Consider the following 15,475-nt stretch of genomic DNA (forward strand, 5'->3'; position numbering starts at 1 on the left):
AGTTACAACAAATTCATCCATGCACAATCAAGATCTTGTTCCAGAATGGTAAAAATTTAAAAATTGTTACATCAGCCATCTCAAATTTGATCATTAAACAAATGAACATGCATATGTATCCCAAGATATATGATGTGTGTGTGATGCTTGAATTTGATTGGCTGAGACACGTCTATGACGCATGTATGGACAGACTGGCGGACAGAGACATGCACACACACACAGGTCAAGCCCTGTTTTTTGGACTGCGTCAGAATTGAGACTAAAAATTTTTTTTTTTTAATTTTGGGATAATGATAAGGTTTGCACAGAACAAAAAACAAATAATGGGTTACCGATCTTTTTAAAATGGTATTAAAGTTTTTAATAGTTTGAGTCACATTAAAACATGTGTGATAAAACATGTTCTGTAATGTGAAATTGCTTTTACATCCACTTAGAAGAATTCATGACATAGAAACTGTAACATCAAGTATATTTAAACGTTTTCCAAAACCATTGAGATTTTTTAAACTTGCATTATGCTCATCTTCATATGAGCCTTGATTCCAACTAGTGTGGATTGTGCACTCTATAATGTGAACACCACCAAAGTGAAACTGATCGAGCAAGCTTAACTCAAAACAAGTCAGGGTAAATTGTGAAATTTTACCGGGATTCATACCTAAAACACCAAATGTGTCCTCTTCCATTTTCTTTTTCAACGCTTCCTCTGCTGTAGTTCTTTCAACAATAGTTTTTTGTAAATCTGATACTTGTTTTCTAAAATCTTCTTCTACTTCCATTTTCTCTTGCACAGTTCTTTCTAAATTACCAACCCTCATCCTGAGGTCCTCCTCTGCAGCTCGTTTCTCCTCAACTGCTTTCTGGAGCCCCTCCTCCGTCTTTCTAAGTCCTTGTTCAGATGCAATTTTATCATCAAGTGTCCTCTGTAAGTGTTCAATCTCCGTCCGAAGGGCATCTTCAGAGACTGTTTTTGCAACAATTATTTCCTCAAGGTCATTAGTTTTCTTGATCAGAGCCACACACGATACTTCCTTCTCTTTGACGGCCAGCTCCATCCGTTCAAGCGACTCTGCTGCTTCTTTTTTGGCCTTTTCGGTTTCTTCAGTGGTTTGCGAAACAACCGTGAGTTGTTTTGATACTTCTGCATTCTGTAACAATATGGAACACAAATATTGTTTAGTAATGAGGGGAATGGCATATTCTACTTCCCTTGAAAGATTTTTGAGTTGACGAACAAATCAATTGGGATTGATTTTGTGGGCCAAAAATCCTGAAGGTTATTGGGACAGTCAATTACCTTAATAGTTGAAAACGTGTAATTTCATCGCCATTTGTAAACAAAGATTTTAAGATTGTATACATGCACAACAAATTAACGAATAGACTGTTGTATTATTCGCAAAGTTGCATCACTTAGGAAAGGTTCATATGCTGTATTTGCTCTATTAGTAGCACATCAATTTTTGTGACTGTGGTCAAAATAAGTCATATTTTAAAAATCCAGCATACAATGAATGCAATGTTTTGTCTATATATGCTTCTATTAGAGATGCGCTTTTATTAGAGCAAATACAGTAGCCATGTGTCTAAGTGCTGACCACACAACACACAATCTGAATATGGTGTACTTGTTATACTGTAAAATACTTTATTTTCACTTAGAATTAATTTTCGCCATTTTTCACTGAAGGAATGATTCAGTGAAAATAAAATCCAGCGAATATACCCTTCCCTATATTTTACATTCAACTCATCAAAAATCAGTGAAAATAAATTCCATACAAAACACCCAAAAAGTCTTTTCAGAGAAAATTAATTCCAGCTAAAATAAAGTATTTTACAGTAGTACATGTGCACAATGAGAAATAACTGATTGAAGAGTGAAATAACATATTATGTGTTCTCAACAGTAAGTTGTGTTTGCTATGTTCATGTTACTACGGTAGTGTTCCACGTGTTCATAGTAAGATGTATTCAGTGTTCTGGATGTGTTTGATGTGTTCATAGTAAGATGTATTCAGTGTTCTGGATGTGTTTGATGTGTTCATAGTAAGATGTATTCAGTATTCTGATGTGTTTGATGTGTTCATAGTAAGATATATTCAGTGTTCTGGATGTGTTTGATGTGTTCATAGTAAGATGTATTCAGTGTTCTGGATGTGTTTGATGTGTTCATAGTAGGATGTATTCAATATTCTGGATGTGTTTGATGTGTTCATAGTAAGATGTATTCAGTATTCTGATGTGTTTTATGTGTTCATAGTAAGATGTATTCAGTGTTCTGGATGTGTTTGATGTGTTCATAGTAAGATGTATTCAGTGTTCTGGATGTGTTTGATGTGTTCATAGTAAGATGTATTCAGTGTTCTGGATGTGTTTGATGTGTTCATAGTAAGATGTATTCAGTGTTCTGGATGTGTTTGATGTGTTCATAGTAAGATGTATTCGGTATTCTGATGTGTTTGATGTGTTCATAGTAAGATGTATTCAGTATTCTGGTGTGTTTTATGTGTTCATAGTAAGATGTATTCAGTGTTCTGGATGTGTTTGATGTGTTCATAGTAAGATGTATTCAGTGTTCTGGATGTGTTTGATGTGTTCATAGTAGGATGTATTCAATATTCTGGATGTGTTTGATGTGTTCATAGTAAGATGTATTCAGTATTCTGATGTGTTTTATGTGTTCATAGTAAGATGTATTCAGTGTTCTGGATGTGTTTGATTTGTTCATAGTAAGATGTATTCAGTGTTCTGGATGTGTTTGATGTGTTCATAGTAAGATGTATTCAGTGTTCTGGATGTGTTTGATGTGTTCATAGTAAGATGTATTCAGTGTTCTGGATGTGTTTGATGTGTTCATAGTAAGATGTATTCGGTATTCTGATGTGTTTGATGTGTTCATAGTAAGATGTATTCAGTATTCTGGTGTGTTTTATGTGTTCATAGTAAGATGTATTCAGTGTTCTGGATGTGTTTGATGTGTTCATAGTAAGATGTATTCAGTGTTCTGGATGTGTTTGATGTGTTCATAGTAAGATGTATTCAGTATTCTGGATGTGTTTGATGTGTTCATAGTAAGATGTATTCAGTATTCTGGTGTGTTTTATGTGTTCATAGTAAGATGTATTCAGTGTTCTGGATGTGTTTGATGTGTTCATAGTAAGATGTATTCAGTGTTCTGGATGTGTTTGATGTGTTCATAGTAAGATGTATTCACTGTTCTGGATGTGTTTGATGTGTTCATAGTAAGATGTATTCAGTATTCTGATGTGTTTGATGTGTTCATAGTAAGATATATTCAGTGTTCTGGATGTGTTTGATGTGTTCATAGTAAGATGTATTCAGTGTTCTGGATGTGTTTGATGTGTTCATAGTAGGATGTATTCAATATTCTGGATGTGTTTGATGTGTTCATAGTAAGATGTATTCAGTATTCTGGTGTGTTTTATGTGTTCATAGTAAGATGTATTCAGTGTTCTGGATGTGTTTGATGTGTTCATAGTAAGATGTATTCAGTGTTCTGGATGTGTTTGATGTGTTCATAGTAAGATGTATTCAGTGTTCTGGGTGTGTTTGATGTGTTCATAGTAAGATGTATTCAGTGTTCTGGTGTGTTTTATGTGTTCATAGTAAGATGTATTCAGTATTCTGATGTGTTTGATGTGTTCATAGTAAGATGTATTCAGTATTCTGGTGTGTTTTATGTGTTCATAGTAAGATGTATTCAGTGTTCTGGATGTGTTTGATGTGTTCATAGTAAGATGTGTTCATAGTAAGATGTATTCAGTGTTCTGGTGTGTTTTATGTGTTCATAGTAAGATGTATTCAGTGTTCTGATGTGTTTGATGTGTTCATAGTAAGATGTATTCAGTATTCTGATGTGTTTTATGTGTTCATAGTAAGATGTATTCAGTGTTCTGGTGTGTTTTATGTGTTCATAGTAAGATGTATTCAGTGTTCTGGATGTGTTTGATGTGTGCAGTGATCCATTCAAGCAGACTAACTGTTACCTTTCTGATTAGCTTAACATGTTCTTCTCTCAGATTATTGTAGACATCTTTCATTTTCTTAAATTTTTCTTCATTTACTTTTACACGTTCTACAAGAACACATATTATAGCACAAAATGCAGACCTTGTCAGGTTAATAAAGTGAGTGGTAAAATTAATAAATATATATTGTTGAATAACAAATTAAAGTGCCACTGTTTTTGTGTTACGATTGTTCAATGTAAGCATGGATATAGTCCATGTAAATCATTTTTAATGTACAAAATGTGAACGTTTGGTTAGAGAATACGAACAAATCATCTTACTGAACACAAGAACAAGAATATATACGCATATGCAGATCACTCACTTTCAAGATCAACAACTTTTTCTTGAGGTACTTGACTAGCTAATGTGATTGATTCATCAAGTCTAATTTTCATGGTGGCACTGTCCTGTTAATAAGGTATAGAATAAAATGATGTGATACATGACCATTTAGTTACAACACGGTTGCTAAAAAAGATGGTCAGGAAAAGCTATTGTTAAAAGGTGTGAATCTGCCTAATCCCTCAAGGATGCGTGTTGCCCTGTGTACGCCCTCTATAGCTTGAGATTTCAAGGCCCATCATTTTGTTTCATTTTTGTGTCAATCACTTGATGTCCCACGAATTTGATGTTTTAAGCTCGTTTTCGATAGAATATCCACGTTTAGTGCACAAGCTCTACGAAGAACTACATGTACATTTCGGATGAGTACTCTTCGTGACTGCGATAACATTCAGAATCGAGGATCGTCATTTATCATTTTCACTGTTGTCATGAAAGTAAGCTTGGGTCCCGGAATAAAAAGTGATGAAAATTCTAACCCCTAAGTCGTTATTTTAAAATACATTATATTATAAAAAATAGTACCAAATGAATTTTTAGTATACTACTGTGCGTACTTATGATGGTTGTATGCGATTCGGGGGCTTATTTTATCATTTTGCTTTCGCGTAACTGTATCAGCAAATTTGTTTAAAGTCGTAACACTTTTTTTGTAGACGCCGTAGAAATCGTTGAAAATGTATTCAACACTTCCGCCAGCTTCATAAAAAGCCTGTTTAATTGTTCTTGTCTGTCCTTGTTTCAGTTTTTTGGAAAATTTTTCATGTTGCAATATTCAGCGTGCCGTTAAATACAGTTTTAGTCAACGCTACAATTTTTGAACACTTTCTAGCAGTCTCTTCGCCAAATCAATTTTTCTTAATTTCCTTGGAACTGCCTGTTGTTGCATATTTGGTCTGCTTACATGCATTTTGAAGAGCATGGGCGGGTCATTTCAGTTATCTTATCGCATATTTTGTTTATTTCCAACAAAATGTATGTGATATCATGGCTCCGCATTAAAACTTTCACATGGCTGAAATATAAACACTTGTATGGTTTCTTTGACGTCTTTTTTTCTAATCATGTTTTTTTTTTTCAGTTTTCTGCCTATCTTGTTCTTTAGAAACAAAAATGCCATACAAGACAGACAAATTTGTATTGAGTTTAAACCGAGCGACAGGTTTTGTCAGGATTCACTGTAACAACATACACTTTAGTATTACTAAAAGTATCGACACAGACACAAAAAAATGGCGTGCAGTTGTTGATTGCAATGAAAAATGACGTCATATTTGCGTGATTTCCTGTCTACATTTTATGTTAATGATTTATCACAGATTAGTACGTCTTTTGTTTCAAATATTTACCCGCGACACGCATCCAATGAAAAGAACACGGTTTGTTTCCTAACCGTCTTTTTTACCACACAAAATAGTAACATTATATTCAAACACAAATTTGGATTATCTCCAGATTACCGTAAAATCTGTATTAGAAGCCACATCCCTAATAGAAGTCGCACCCATTATTTTTGAATAATTGAGAATCAAAAATTCACCATTTCTCATATGTGTAGATGCTCTAATAGAAGCCGCATCCCCTCTGTTGCATTCTATCATTTTAATAGAAGCCGCAGCTTCTAATACAGATTTTACAGTAATATGGTTGCAGATCAGGAAAGAAAAGAAAGGGTGGCAAAACTTGTGACTGGATTAAATTGAACCACTCCCAGTAGTAGAACAGAAAACAAATTCTTGCTAAAAACCTTTCTCTTTAATGTATCTCTACTACTAAACAAAGTTTCGCTGATTTTGTGACTTCAAAAAAATGTGAAATTTTGGCTTTTTAAACAGAATCACATATTATTAATTGACTTTAATCAAATTTCATCGCCATAGATACTGTGGATCAAATCATGAACATTCAGTGAGACGAAAACAGTTTCACAGTATCACCCTAATGATGTCAATAATTTGTTTTGTATTTACCTCTTGAGTTCGTATCAGATCTGTTTCTAATTGGTTAATTTTCATTTTTAATCCATCAATAAGCCTCTGGTCTACATCTCGCATATCATCCATCTGTCTTCGTAGTGTCAGGATTTCTTGTTTCAATCTTTCTATTACTTGGTCTCTGAAAAGGAGGTTCATCAAAAATGTATCCACTAAAAATCCTAACATAAATCAACCTTAGCAATATTATAAATAAACAAATAATCCTGATATTCATTAGAGAAATGTTAGTTATGCCTATCATCCCTCTTGGGACATAGACCACCAACAAGATTCCTCCAACCAGGCCGGTCCTGTGCCAGTTTTTCCACTTCTCCCCAGGTATAGCCCAGCTTCCGGACATCAACCTCCAAGTCCCGTTGCCGGGTGTTTTTCGGACGGCCCATGTTTTCTTTTTCCCTGTGGGTTCCATTTCAGTGCTGCCCTTGGCAGGTTTTCATATGGTATGTCCCAGCCAGCGCCAGCGTCTCTGAAATACCTCCCGTTTTATGGGCTGTTGACTCATTCTTTCCCATAATTCCTGGTTGCTGATCACATATGGATATAATATTTTCAGTATCTGGTATTCTTCGTAGAGAGGTGTTGCTTCTTATAAATTCCACTTAAGTTTTATAAAAATCTTCTTTACAACAAGTTTGTATTTTACAAATCATGTACTTTGCTTAGCCATTGTCACTGTACAAAATGTTGTATTGCATATTAATTACTTTTACCTTCTTTTGTAATTGCTTATTATCTTATTTGTTAATGTTGTTCTTCTGTATTGTGAATTGTACGTGAAAAGTTGTTCTATTGTTTAGGTGCTGGCCGCCCATCTGACCTATCCTGACTTTTGTCAAAGTTTAATAATTAAATCAATAAATAAAAAAGTATGCAGGAAAGACATTCATATTTGGGCAGGATAACGTAATCCAAAATTTGGCAAAGGTAAGGTGGTCTTAACCAAAATTTGAGTTGGTTATGGTCATTAAACCATCACTTGTCACAGCTGCCTATGTGAGTAGTCTACTGTTCTTTGTTTGGTCTGTACCAATATTGTCAGTATTACAAATAATAACAAGTCATTGAAAATGATACAGTCCCTGTTAAATTTTTGAAAGTTCCTTTTGTGCTCTTCATATTAAAGCGGAGGGGTTGTCCCGAGCGCGTCCTTGAAACTTGAGTTCCAAGTGGCGTATACAACAGATTGTTTATTTATATCAAAACATGTGTTCCGTGTAGTACAGTAATATGGCCAAAAATAAAAACAGCCGTTATTCTGCCATCTTTGATCTGATTATGAAACACACTGATATGTATGATGTATGTGCCAAATACGAATGAAAATGGTACATAAATTGTGGAAATATAGTAGGAAGGCCAAAAAGTCAGATGGCTGTCAATCGACCATCCTCGACCAGATTTTGAAACAAATTGTCATGGACATGCATCCTAACATGTATAAAGTACATGTATGTGCCAAATTTGAATGAAAACTGACAGAACATGTCCAAGATACCACATAAAAAAAAAAAAGATGCCTGTCAGTTGACCATCTTTGATCCAATTGCGAAAAAAATCATCATGGACATGTATCCTAACATGTATAATCTATGTAACAAGTTTGAATGACAACTGACAAAGCATGTCCAAAACATTTTCAAAAAACAAGATGGCTGCCAGTCGGCCACTTTGAATCAAATCACTAAACCACTGCATGTGCATATGTCCCACATAAGGTACTAGGCACATGCAAAGAATGAACAGAATCGGTCCACAGGATTCTGAAATATGACTCTGGACAGACTGACGCACGGACACACGGACGGACACACGGACGGACGGACAGACTCAGGAACAGTCGGGGACATGTATCCTAACATATATGATCTATGTACTAAATTTGAATGAAAACTGACAAAGCATGTCCAAAATACAACATTTTCAAAAAACAAGATGGCTGCCAGTCGGCCATCTTTGATCTAATTGTGAAATAAATCGTCATGGACATGTATCCTAACATGTATGATCTATGTACCAAGTTTGAATGAAAACTGACAAAGCATGTCTAAAATACATTATTTTCAAAAAACAAGATGACTGCCAGTCGGCCATCTTCGATCAAATTGTGAAATAAATCGTCATGGACACGTATCCTAACATATATAATATATGTACCAAGTTTGAATGAAAACTGACAAAGCATGTCCAAAATACAACATTTTCAAAAAACAAGATGGCTGCCAGTCAGCCATTTTGAATCGAATCGCCAAACCACTGCATGTGCATATGTCCTACATAAAGTACTAGGTACATGCAAAGAATGAACGGAATCGGTCCAAGGGATTCTGAGATATGACTCCGGACGGACGCACAGACGCACGGAAGCACGGACGGAGACCGAGTTATAAGTCCCCGTTTTCGTTTTCGTTTTTAATGTAGTTTGTGTTTTTCAAAACACACTTTCAGATACCGTGTCACATGTCTAATTAGTTTAGGATGGTTAGTATTAATAAGGATAATGAACTTGTTGATATTGTTTTCAGACTTGGTAAATTCAGTTTACATGTACACAGTTTACACAGTTCATTCAACAGGTACCACAATACAGACCTTGAACTATGGTTAATACTGACTAACAATTGTGTTTTGTCATTTTTTTATATTGACTGTCATGCCTTCAAATATGTAAATATAGAAAAGGCAGGTGAGATTTAATGAAACATAATACCTACCTCTCGTCCTTCACAGGTAGAGGTGGAACTGGTGGTGGTGATGCACCAAACTGTCCATTTTGTGACGCAAAATCATCATCTCCAAACAGTTTGCAAAGTTTGGTCTCATCTGAAAATAGATCCACATTCTGTCCGAAGACAACTAATGTCTCATCTACTGGAGTCTGCAATAAATAACAAAGATATCTATACAGATTCCAAGGCTAGTGGGACAACTAATGTCTCATCTACGGGAGTCTGCAAAAACAACAAAGATATCTATACAGATTCCAAGGCTAGTGGGACAACTAATGTCTCATCTACGGGAGTCTGCAAAAACAACAAAGATATCTATACAGATTCCAAGGCTAGTGGGACAACTAATGTCTCATCTACGGGAGTCTGCAAAAACAACAAAGATATCTATACAGATTCCAAGGCTAGTGGGACAACTTATGTCTCATCTACGGGAGTCTGCAAAAACAACAAAGATATCTATACAGATTCCAAGGCTAGTGGGACAACTAATGTCTCATCTACGGGAGTCTGCAAAAACAACAAAGATATCTATACAGATTCCAAGGCTAGTGGGACAACTAATGTCTCATCTACGGGAGTCTGCAAAAACAACAAAGATATCTATACAGATTCCAAGGCTAGTGGGACAACTAATGTCTCATCTACGGGAGTCTGCAAAAACAACAAAGATATCTATACAGATTCCAAGGCTAGTGGGACAACTAATGTCTCATCTACGGGAGTCTGCAAAAACAACAAAGATATCTATACAGATTCTAAGGCTAGTGGGACAACTAATGTCTCATCTACGGGAGTCTGCAAAAACAACAAAGATATCTATACAGATTCCAAGGCTAGTGGGACCACTAATGTCTCATCTACGGGAGTCTGCAAAAACAACAAAGATATCTATACAGATTCCAAGGCTAGTGGGACAACTAATATCTTATCTACTGGAGTCTGCAATAAATGTGATATTTTAATGTATACAAAATGTAATTTCTAAAATTTATTTTAAAACAAAAAAAATAAATTTTCACCACCACCATCAGAGTCAGAAAGAACACTTGGTTAAAATTAAAAGTTTTTTGAGGCACTTACAGGAAAACACAATAGAATGTTTCATTTTTGTTATCATTCAGAAAATAATTTTTGACTGGAAGACCAAAAACCAATGATATGTTATGTATATGCAAAAAAAATCAATCTGTGGTTAATATTTTCAAAAATTTGAACAAATGTTTCATACTGAAATCTTTAACCAATCATTCTACATGTTCACCAATGAATATTCATGAATAGGTGATTCCACTCTCAGATAGGGGTGAAAGAGTTTGAAATGTAAGTGAAATGATACTGACTCTGCTTTGGTTACTGCTGCTACTCACAGACGGCGGACTATCTGGCGTCATAATGCTGTCCACATCATCATCCTGGGTCGCCATAACAACCACTGGACTAATATGGCTACTGTAATCAGATGCAATTAGGAAGTTTGGTGGATTCTACAAGAAAATCGAAATAATTTTCAGTAATACAGCAATCGGATTATTTACAAATTACATTACAAAACATTATATAATGTGATTTTAAACTCATAGTTGCTGTCGACATAGGAAGTAAAGTAAGCAAATAACACTGAATAAACGGCAAGGTAAAGACTATGTCTAATTATAGTAAATATGTACTGCGTGAGTGACTCGAACCGGCGCTCGCGTACGGCACCTAATCGCCTAGCTTCACGCCACTACACGTCTTCCCCTCGGCCACCCCCAAAAATAGATGCTTAATAACCGGTTATTAAGCATCCTTTTTTGGGGATGCCCAGTTGCCGAGGGGAAGACGTGTAGTGGCGTGAAGCTAGGCGATTAGGTGCCGTACGCGAGCACCGGTTCGAGTCACGCACGCAGTACGTATTTACTATAATTAGACGTAGTCTTTACCTTGCCGTTTATTCGGTGTTATTTGCTTATGTAATGTGATTAATTATTCGTTAGATAATTTGATTCAGACAAACGACAAGTAACCACAAACATTCAAATACTTTTGTGAGTACAACATTAGTGGAATGCATTCCTATCAGAGCGCCATAGTTGAATTTTGTCATGTGTTGTGCACGTCTCATGGGACCTACATCGAACAGAACATAGTGTGACAACTGTGCCGCTTTAATGGAAATTGACATAAGCATAATAATCTTTATGAACTGAAGACAGTTTGTGTTGTACAAATAATATGCCAGCACAAGCTCAAGAATGTGTATTATTGTGTTTGAAGTAGTGTAAGTTACTGGCTATGTAATACTTACGTCTGGAAGTTGAGGAATGTGTATTAAGTGTTTGAAGTAGTGTAAGTTACTGGATATGTAATACTTACGTCTGGAAGTTTAGGAATGTTTATTAAGTGTTTGAAGTATTGTAAGTTACTGGCTTTGTAATACTTACGTCTGGAAGTTGAGGAATGTGTATTAAGTGTTTGAAGTATTGTAAGTTACTGGCTATGTAATACTCACTTCTGGAATTCGAGGAACCTGTATTATGTGTTTGAAGTATTGTAAGTTACTGGCTTTGTAATACTTACGTCTGGAAGTTGAGGAATGTGTATTAAGTGTTTGAAGTATTGTAAGTTACTGGCTTTGTAATACTTACGTCTGGAAGTTGAGGAATGTGTATTAAGTATTTGAAGTATTGTAAGTTACTGGCTATGTAATACTCACTTCTGGAGTTCGAGGAACCTGTATTATGTGTTTGAAGTACCGTATTGTAAGTTACTGGCTATATAATACTTACGTCTGGGAGTTGAGGAATGTGTATTAAGTGTTTGAAGTAATGTAAGTTACTGGCTTTGTAATACTTACGTCTGGAAGTTAATTGAGGAATGTGTATTAAGTGTTTGAAGTATTGTAAGTTACTGGCTTTGTAATACTTACGTCTGGAAGTTGAGGAATGTGTATTAAGTGTTTGAAGTATTGTAAGTTACTGGCTTTGTAATACTTACTTCTGGAATTTGGGGAATCTGTATCATGTGTTTGAAGTATTGTAAGTTACTGGCTATATAATACTTGCGTCTGGGAGTTGAGGAATGTGTATTAAGTGTTTGAAGTATTGTAAGTTACTGGCTTTGTAATACTTCTGGAATTTGAGGAATCTGTATCATGTGTTTGAAGTATTGTAAGTTACTAGTTTTGTAATAATTATGTCTCGAAGTTGAGAAATGTGTATTACTGTATGTGTTTGAAGTATTGTAAGTTACTGGCTTTGTAATACTTACGTCTGGAAGTTGAGGAATGTCTATTAAGTGTTTGAAGTATTGTAAGTCACTGGCTATGTAATACTCACTTCTGGAGTTCGAGGAACCTGTATTATGTGTTTGAAGTATTGCAAGTTAGTGGCTATATAATACTTACGCCTGGAAGTTGAGGAATGTGTATTAAGTGTTTGAAGTAATGTAAGTTACTGGCTTTGTAATACTTACGTCTGGAAGTTAATTGAGGAATGTGTATTAAGTGTTTGAAGTATTGTAAGTTACTGGCTTTGTAATACTTACGTCTGGAAGTTGAGGAATGTGTATTAAGTGTTTGAAGTATTGTAAGTTACTGGCTTTGTAATACTTACTTCTGGAATTTGAGGAATCTGTATCATGTGTTTGAAGTATTGTAAGTTACAGGCTATATAATACTTACGTCTGGGAGTTGAGGAATGTGTATTAAGTGTTTGAATTATTGTAAGTTACTGGCTTTGTAATACTTACGTCTGGAAGTTAATTGAGGAATGTGTATTAAGTGTTTGAAGTATTGTAAGTTACTGGCTTTGTAATACTTACTTCTGGAATTTGAGGAATCTGTATCATGTGTTTGAAGTATTGTAAGTTACAGGCTATATAATACTTACGTCTGGGAGTTGAGGAATGTGTATTAAGTGTTTGAATTATTGTAAGTTACTGGCTTTGTAATACTTACGTCTGGAAGTTAATTGAGGAATGTGTATTAAGCGTTTGAAGTATTGTAAGTTACTTGCTTTGTAATACTTACGTCTGGAAGTTGAGGAATGTGTATTAAGTGTTTGAAGTATTGTAAGTTACTGGCTTTGTAATACTTACTTCTGGAATTTGAGGAATCTGTATCATGTGTTTGAAGTATTGTAAGTTACTGGCTTTGTAATACTTGCGTCTGGGAGTTGAGGAATGTGTATTAAGTGTTTGAAGTATTGTAAGTTACTGGCTTTGTAATACTTCTGGAATTTGAGGAATCTGTATCATGTGTTTGAAGTATTGTAAGTTACTAGTTTTGTAATAATTATGTCTCGAAGTTGAGAAATGTGTATTACTGTATGTGTTTGAAGTATTGTAAGTTACTGGCTTTGTAATACTTACGTCTGGAAGTTGAGGAATGTCTATTAAGCGTTTGAAGTATTGTAAGTCACTGGCTATGTAATACTCACTTCTGGAGTTCGAGGAACCTGTATTATGTGTTTGAAGTAGTGTAAGTTACTGGATATGTAATACTTACGCCTGGAAGTTTAGGAATGTTTATTAAGTGTTTGAAGTATTGTAAGTTACTGGCTTTGTAATACTTACGTCTGGAAGTTGAGGAATGTGTATTAAGTGTTTGAAGTATTGTAAGTTACTGGCTATGTAATACTCACTTCTGGAATTCGAGGAACCTGTATTATGTGTTTGAAGTATTGTAAGTTACTGGCTTTGTAATACTTACTTCTGGAATTTGAGGAATCTGTATCATGTGTTTGAAGTATTGTAAGTTACAGGCTATATAATACTTACGTCTGGGAGTTGAGGAATGTGTATTAAGTGTTTAAATTATTGTAAGTTACTGGCTTTGTAATACTTACGTCTGGAAGTTAATTGAGGAATGTGTATTAAGTGTTTGAAGTATTGTAAGTTACTGGCTTTGTAATACTTACTTCTGGAATTTGAGGAATCTGTATCATGTGTTTGAAGTATTGTAAGTTACAGGCTATATAATACTTACGTCTGGGAGTTGAGGAATGTGTATTAAGTGTTTGAATTATTGTAAGTTACTGGCTTTGTAATACTTACGTCTGGAAGTTAATTGAGGAATGTGTATTAAGCGTTTGAAGTATTGTAAGTTACTGGCTTTGTAATACTTACGTCTGGAAGTTGAGGAATGTGTATTAAGTGTTTGAAGTATTGTAAGTTACTGGCTTTGTAATACTTACTTCTGGAATTTGAGGAATCTGTATCATGTGTTTGAAGTATTGTAAGTTACTAGTTTTGTAATAATTATGTCTCGAAGTTGAGAAATGTGTATTACTGTATGTGTTTGAAGTATTGTAAGTTACTGGCTATGTAATACTCACTTCTGGAATTCGAGGAACCTGTATTATGTGTTTGAAGTATTGTAAGTTACTGGCTTTGTAATACTTACGTCTGGAAGTTGAGGAATGTGTATTAAGTGTTTGAAGTATTGTAAGTTACTGGCTTTGTAATACTTACTTCTGGAATTTGAGGAATCTGTATCATGTGTTTGAAGTATTGTAAGTTACTGGCTATATAATACTTACGTCTGGGAGTTGAGGAATGTGTATTAAGTGTTTGAATTATTGTAAGTTACTGGCTATGTAATACTCACTTCTGGAGTTCGAGGAACCTGTATTATGTGTTTGAAGTATTGTAAGTTACTGGCTTTGTAATACTTACGTCTGGAATTTGAGGAATCTGTATCATGTGTTCGAAGTATTGTAAGTTACTGGCTTTGTAATAATTATGTCTCGAAGTTGAGAAATGTGTATTACTGTATGTGTTTGAAGTATTGTAAGTTACTGGCTTTGTAATACTTACGTCTGGAAGTTGAGGAATGTGTATTAAGTGTTTGAAGTATTGTAAGTTACTGGCTATGTAATACTCACTTCTGGAGTTCGAGGAACCTGTATTATGTGTTTGAAGTATTGTAAGTTACTGGCTTTGTAATACTTACGTCTGGAATTTGAGGAATCTGTATCATGTGTTCGAAGTATTGTAAGTTACTGGCTTTGTAATAATTATGTCTCAAAGTTGAGAAATGTGTATTACTGTATGTGTTTGAAGTATTGTAAGTTACTGGCTATGTAATACTTACTTCTGGAAGTTGAGGAACCTGTATTAAGTGTTTGAATTATTGTAAGTTACTGGCTATGTAATACTCACTTCTGGAGTTCGAGGAACCTGTATTATGTGTTTGAAGTATTGTAAGTTACTGGCTATGTAATACTCACTTCTGGAATTCGAGGAACCTGTATTATGTGTTTGAAGTATTGTAAGTTACTGGCTGTGTAATACTTACGTCTGGAAGTTGAGGAATGTGTATTAAGTGTTTGAAGTATTGTAAGTTACTGGCTTTGTAATACTTCTGGAATTTGAGGAATCTGTA

At 35.0% G+C, this 15,475-nt stretch overlaps 1 protein-coding gene across 2 annotated transcripts in view; it reads right to left on the reverse strand.

Moving 5' to 3' along the window:
* The window catches only part of LOC102802285 (huntingtin-interacting protein 1-like), a 54,134-nt gene that overhangs the window by 11,681 nt on the left and 26,978 nt on the right, over nucleotides 1-15,475 (reverse strand). For both annotated transcript variants that reach the window (XM_085491300.1, XM_085491299.1), the window contains exons 10-15: nucleotides 10,452-10,595; nucleotides 9,094-9,257; nucleotides 6,356-6,500; nucleotides 4,366-4,450; nucleotides 4,017-4,105; nucleotides 665-1,154 (exon numbers count right to left, since the gene is read on the reverse strand). In XM_085491300.1, coding sequence (XP_085347426.1) covers nucleotides 665-1,154; nucleotides 4,017-4,105; nucleotides 4,366-4,450; nucleotides 6,356-6,500; nucleotides 9,094-9,257; nucleotides 10,452-10,595 — 1,117 coding nt within the window. The remainder of the gene's footprint in view (nucleotides 1-664; nucleotides 1,155-4,016; nucleotides 4,106-4,365; nucleotides 4,451-6,355; nucleotides 6,501-9,093; nucleotides 9,258-10,451; nucleotides 10,596-15,475) is intronic.

This window comes from Saccoglossus kowalevskii, chromosome 16, assembly GCF_978046115.1.
Source record: "Saccoglossus kowalevskii chromosome 16, keSacKowa6.1, whole genome shotgun sequence".
NCBI lineage: Eukaryota > Metazoa > Hemichordata > Enteropneusta > Harrimaniidae > Saccoglossus > Saccoglossus kowalevskii.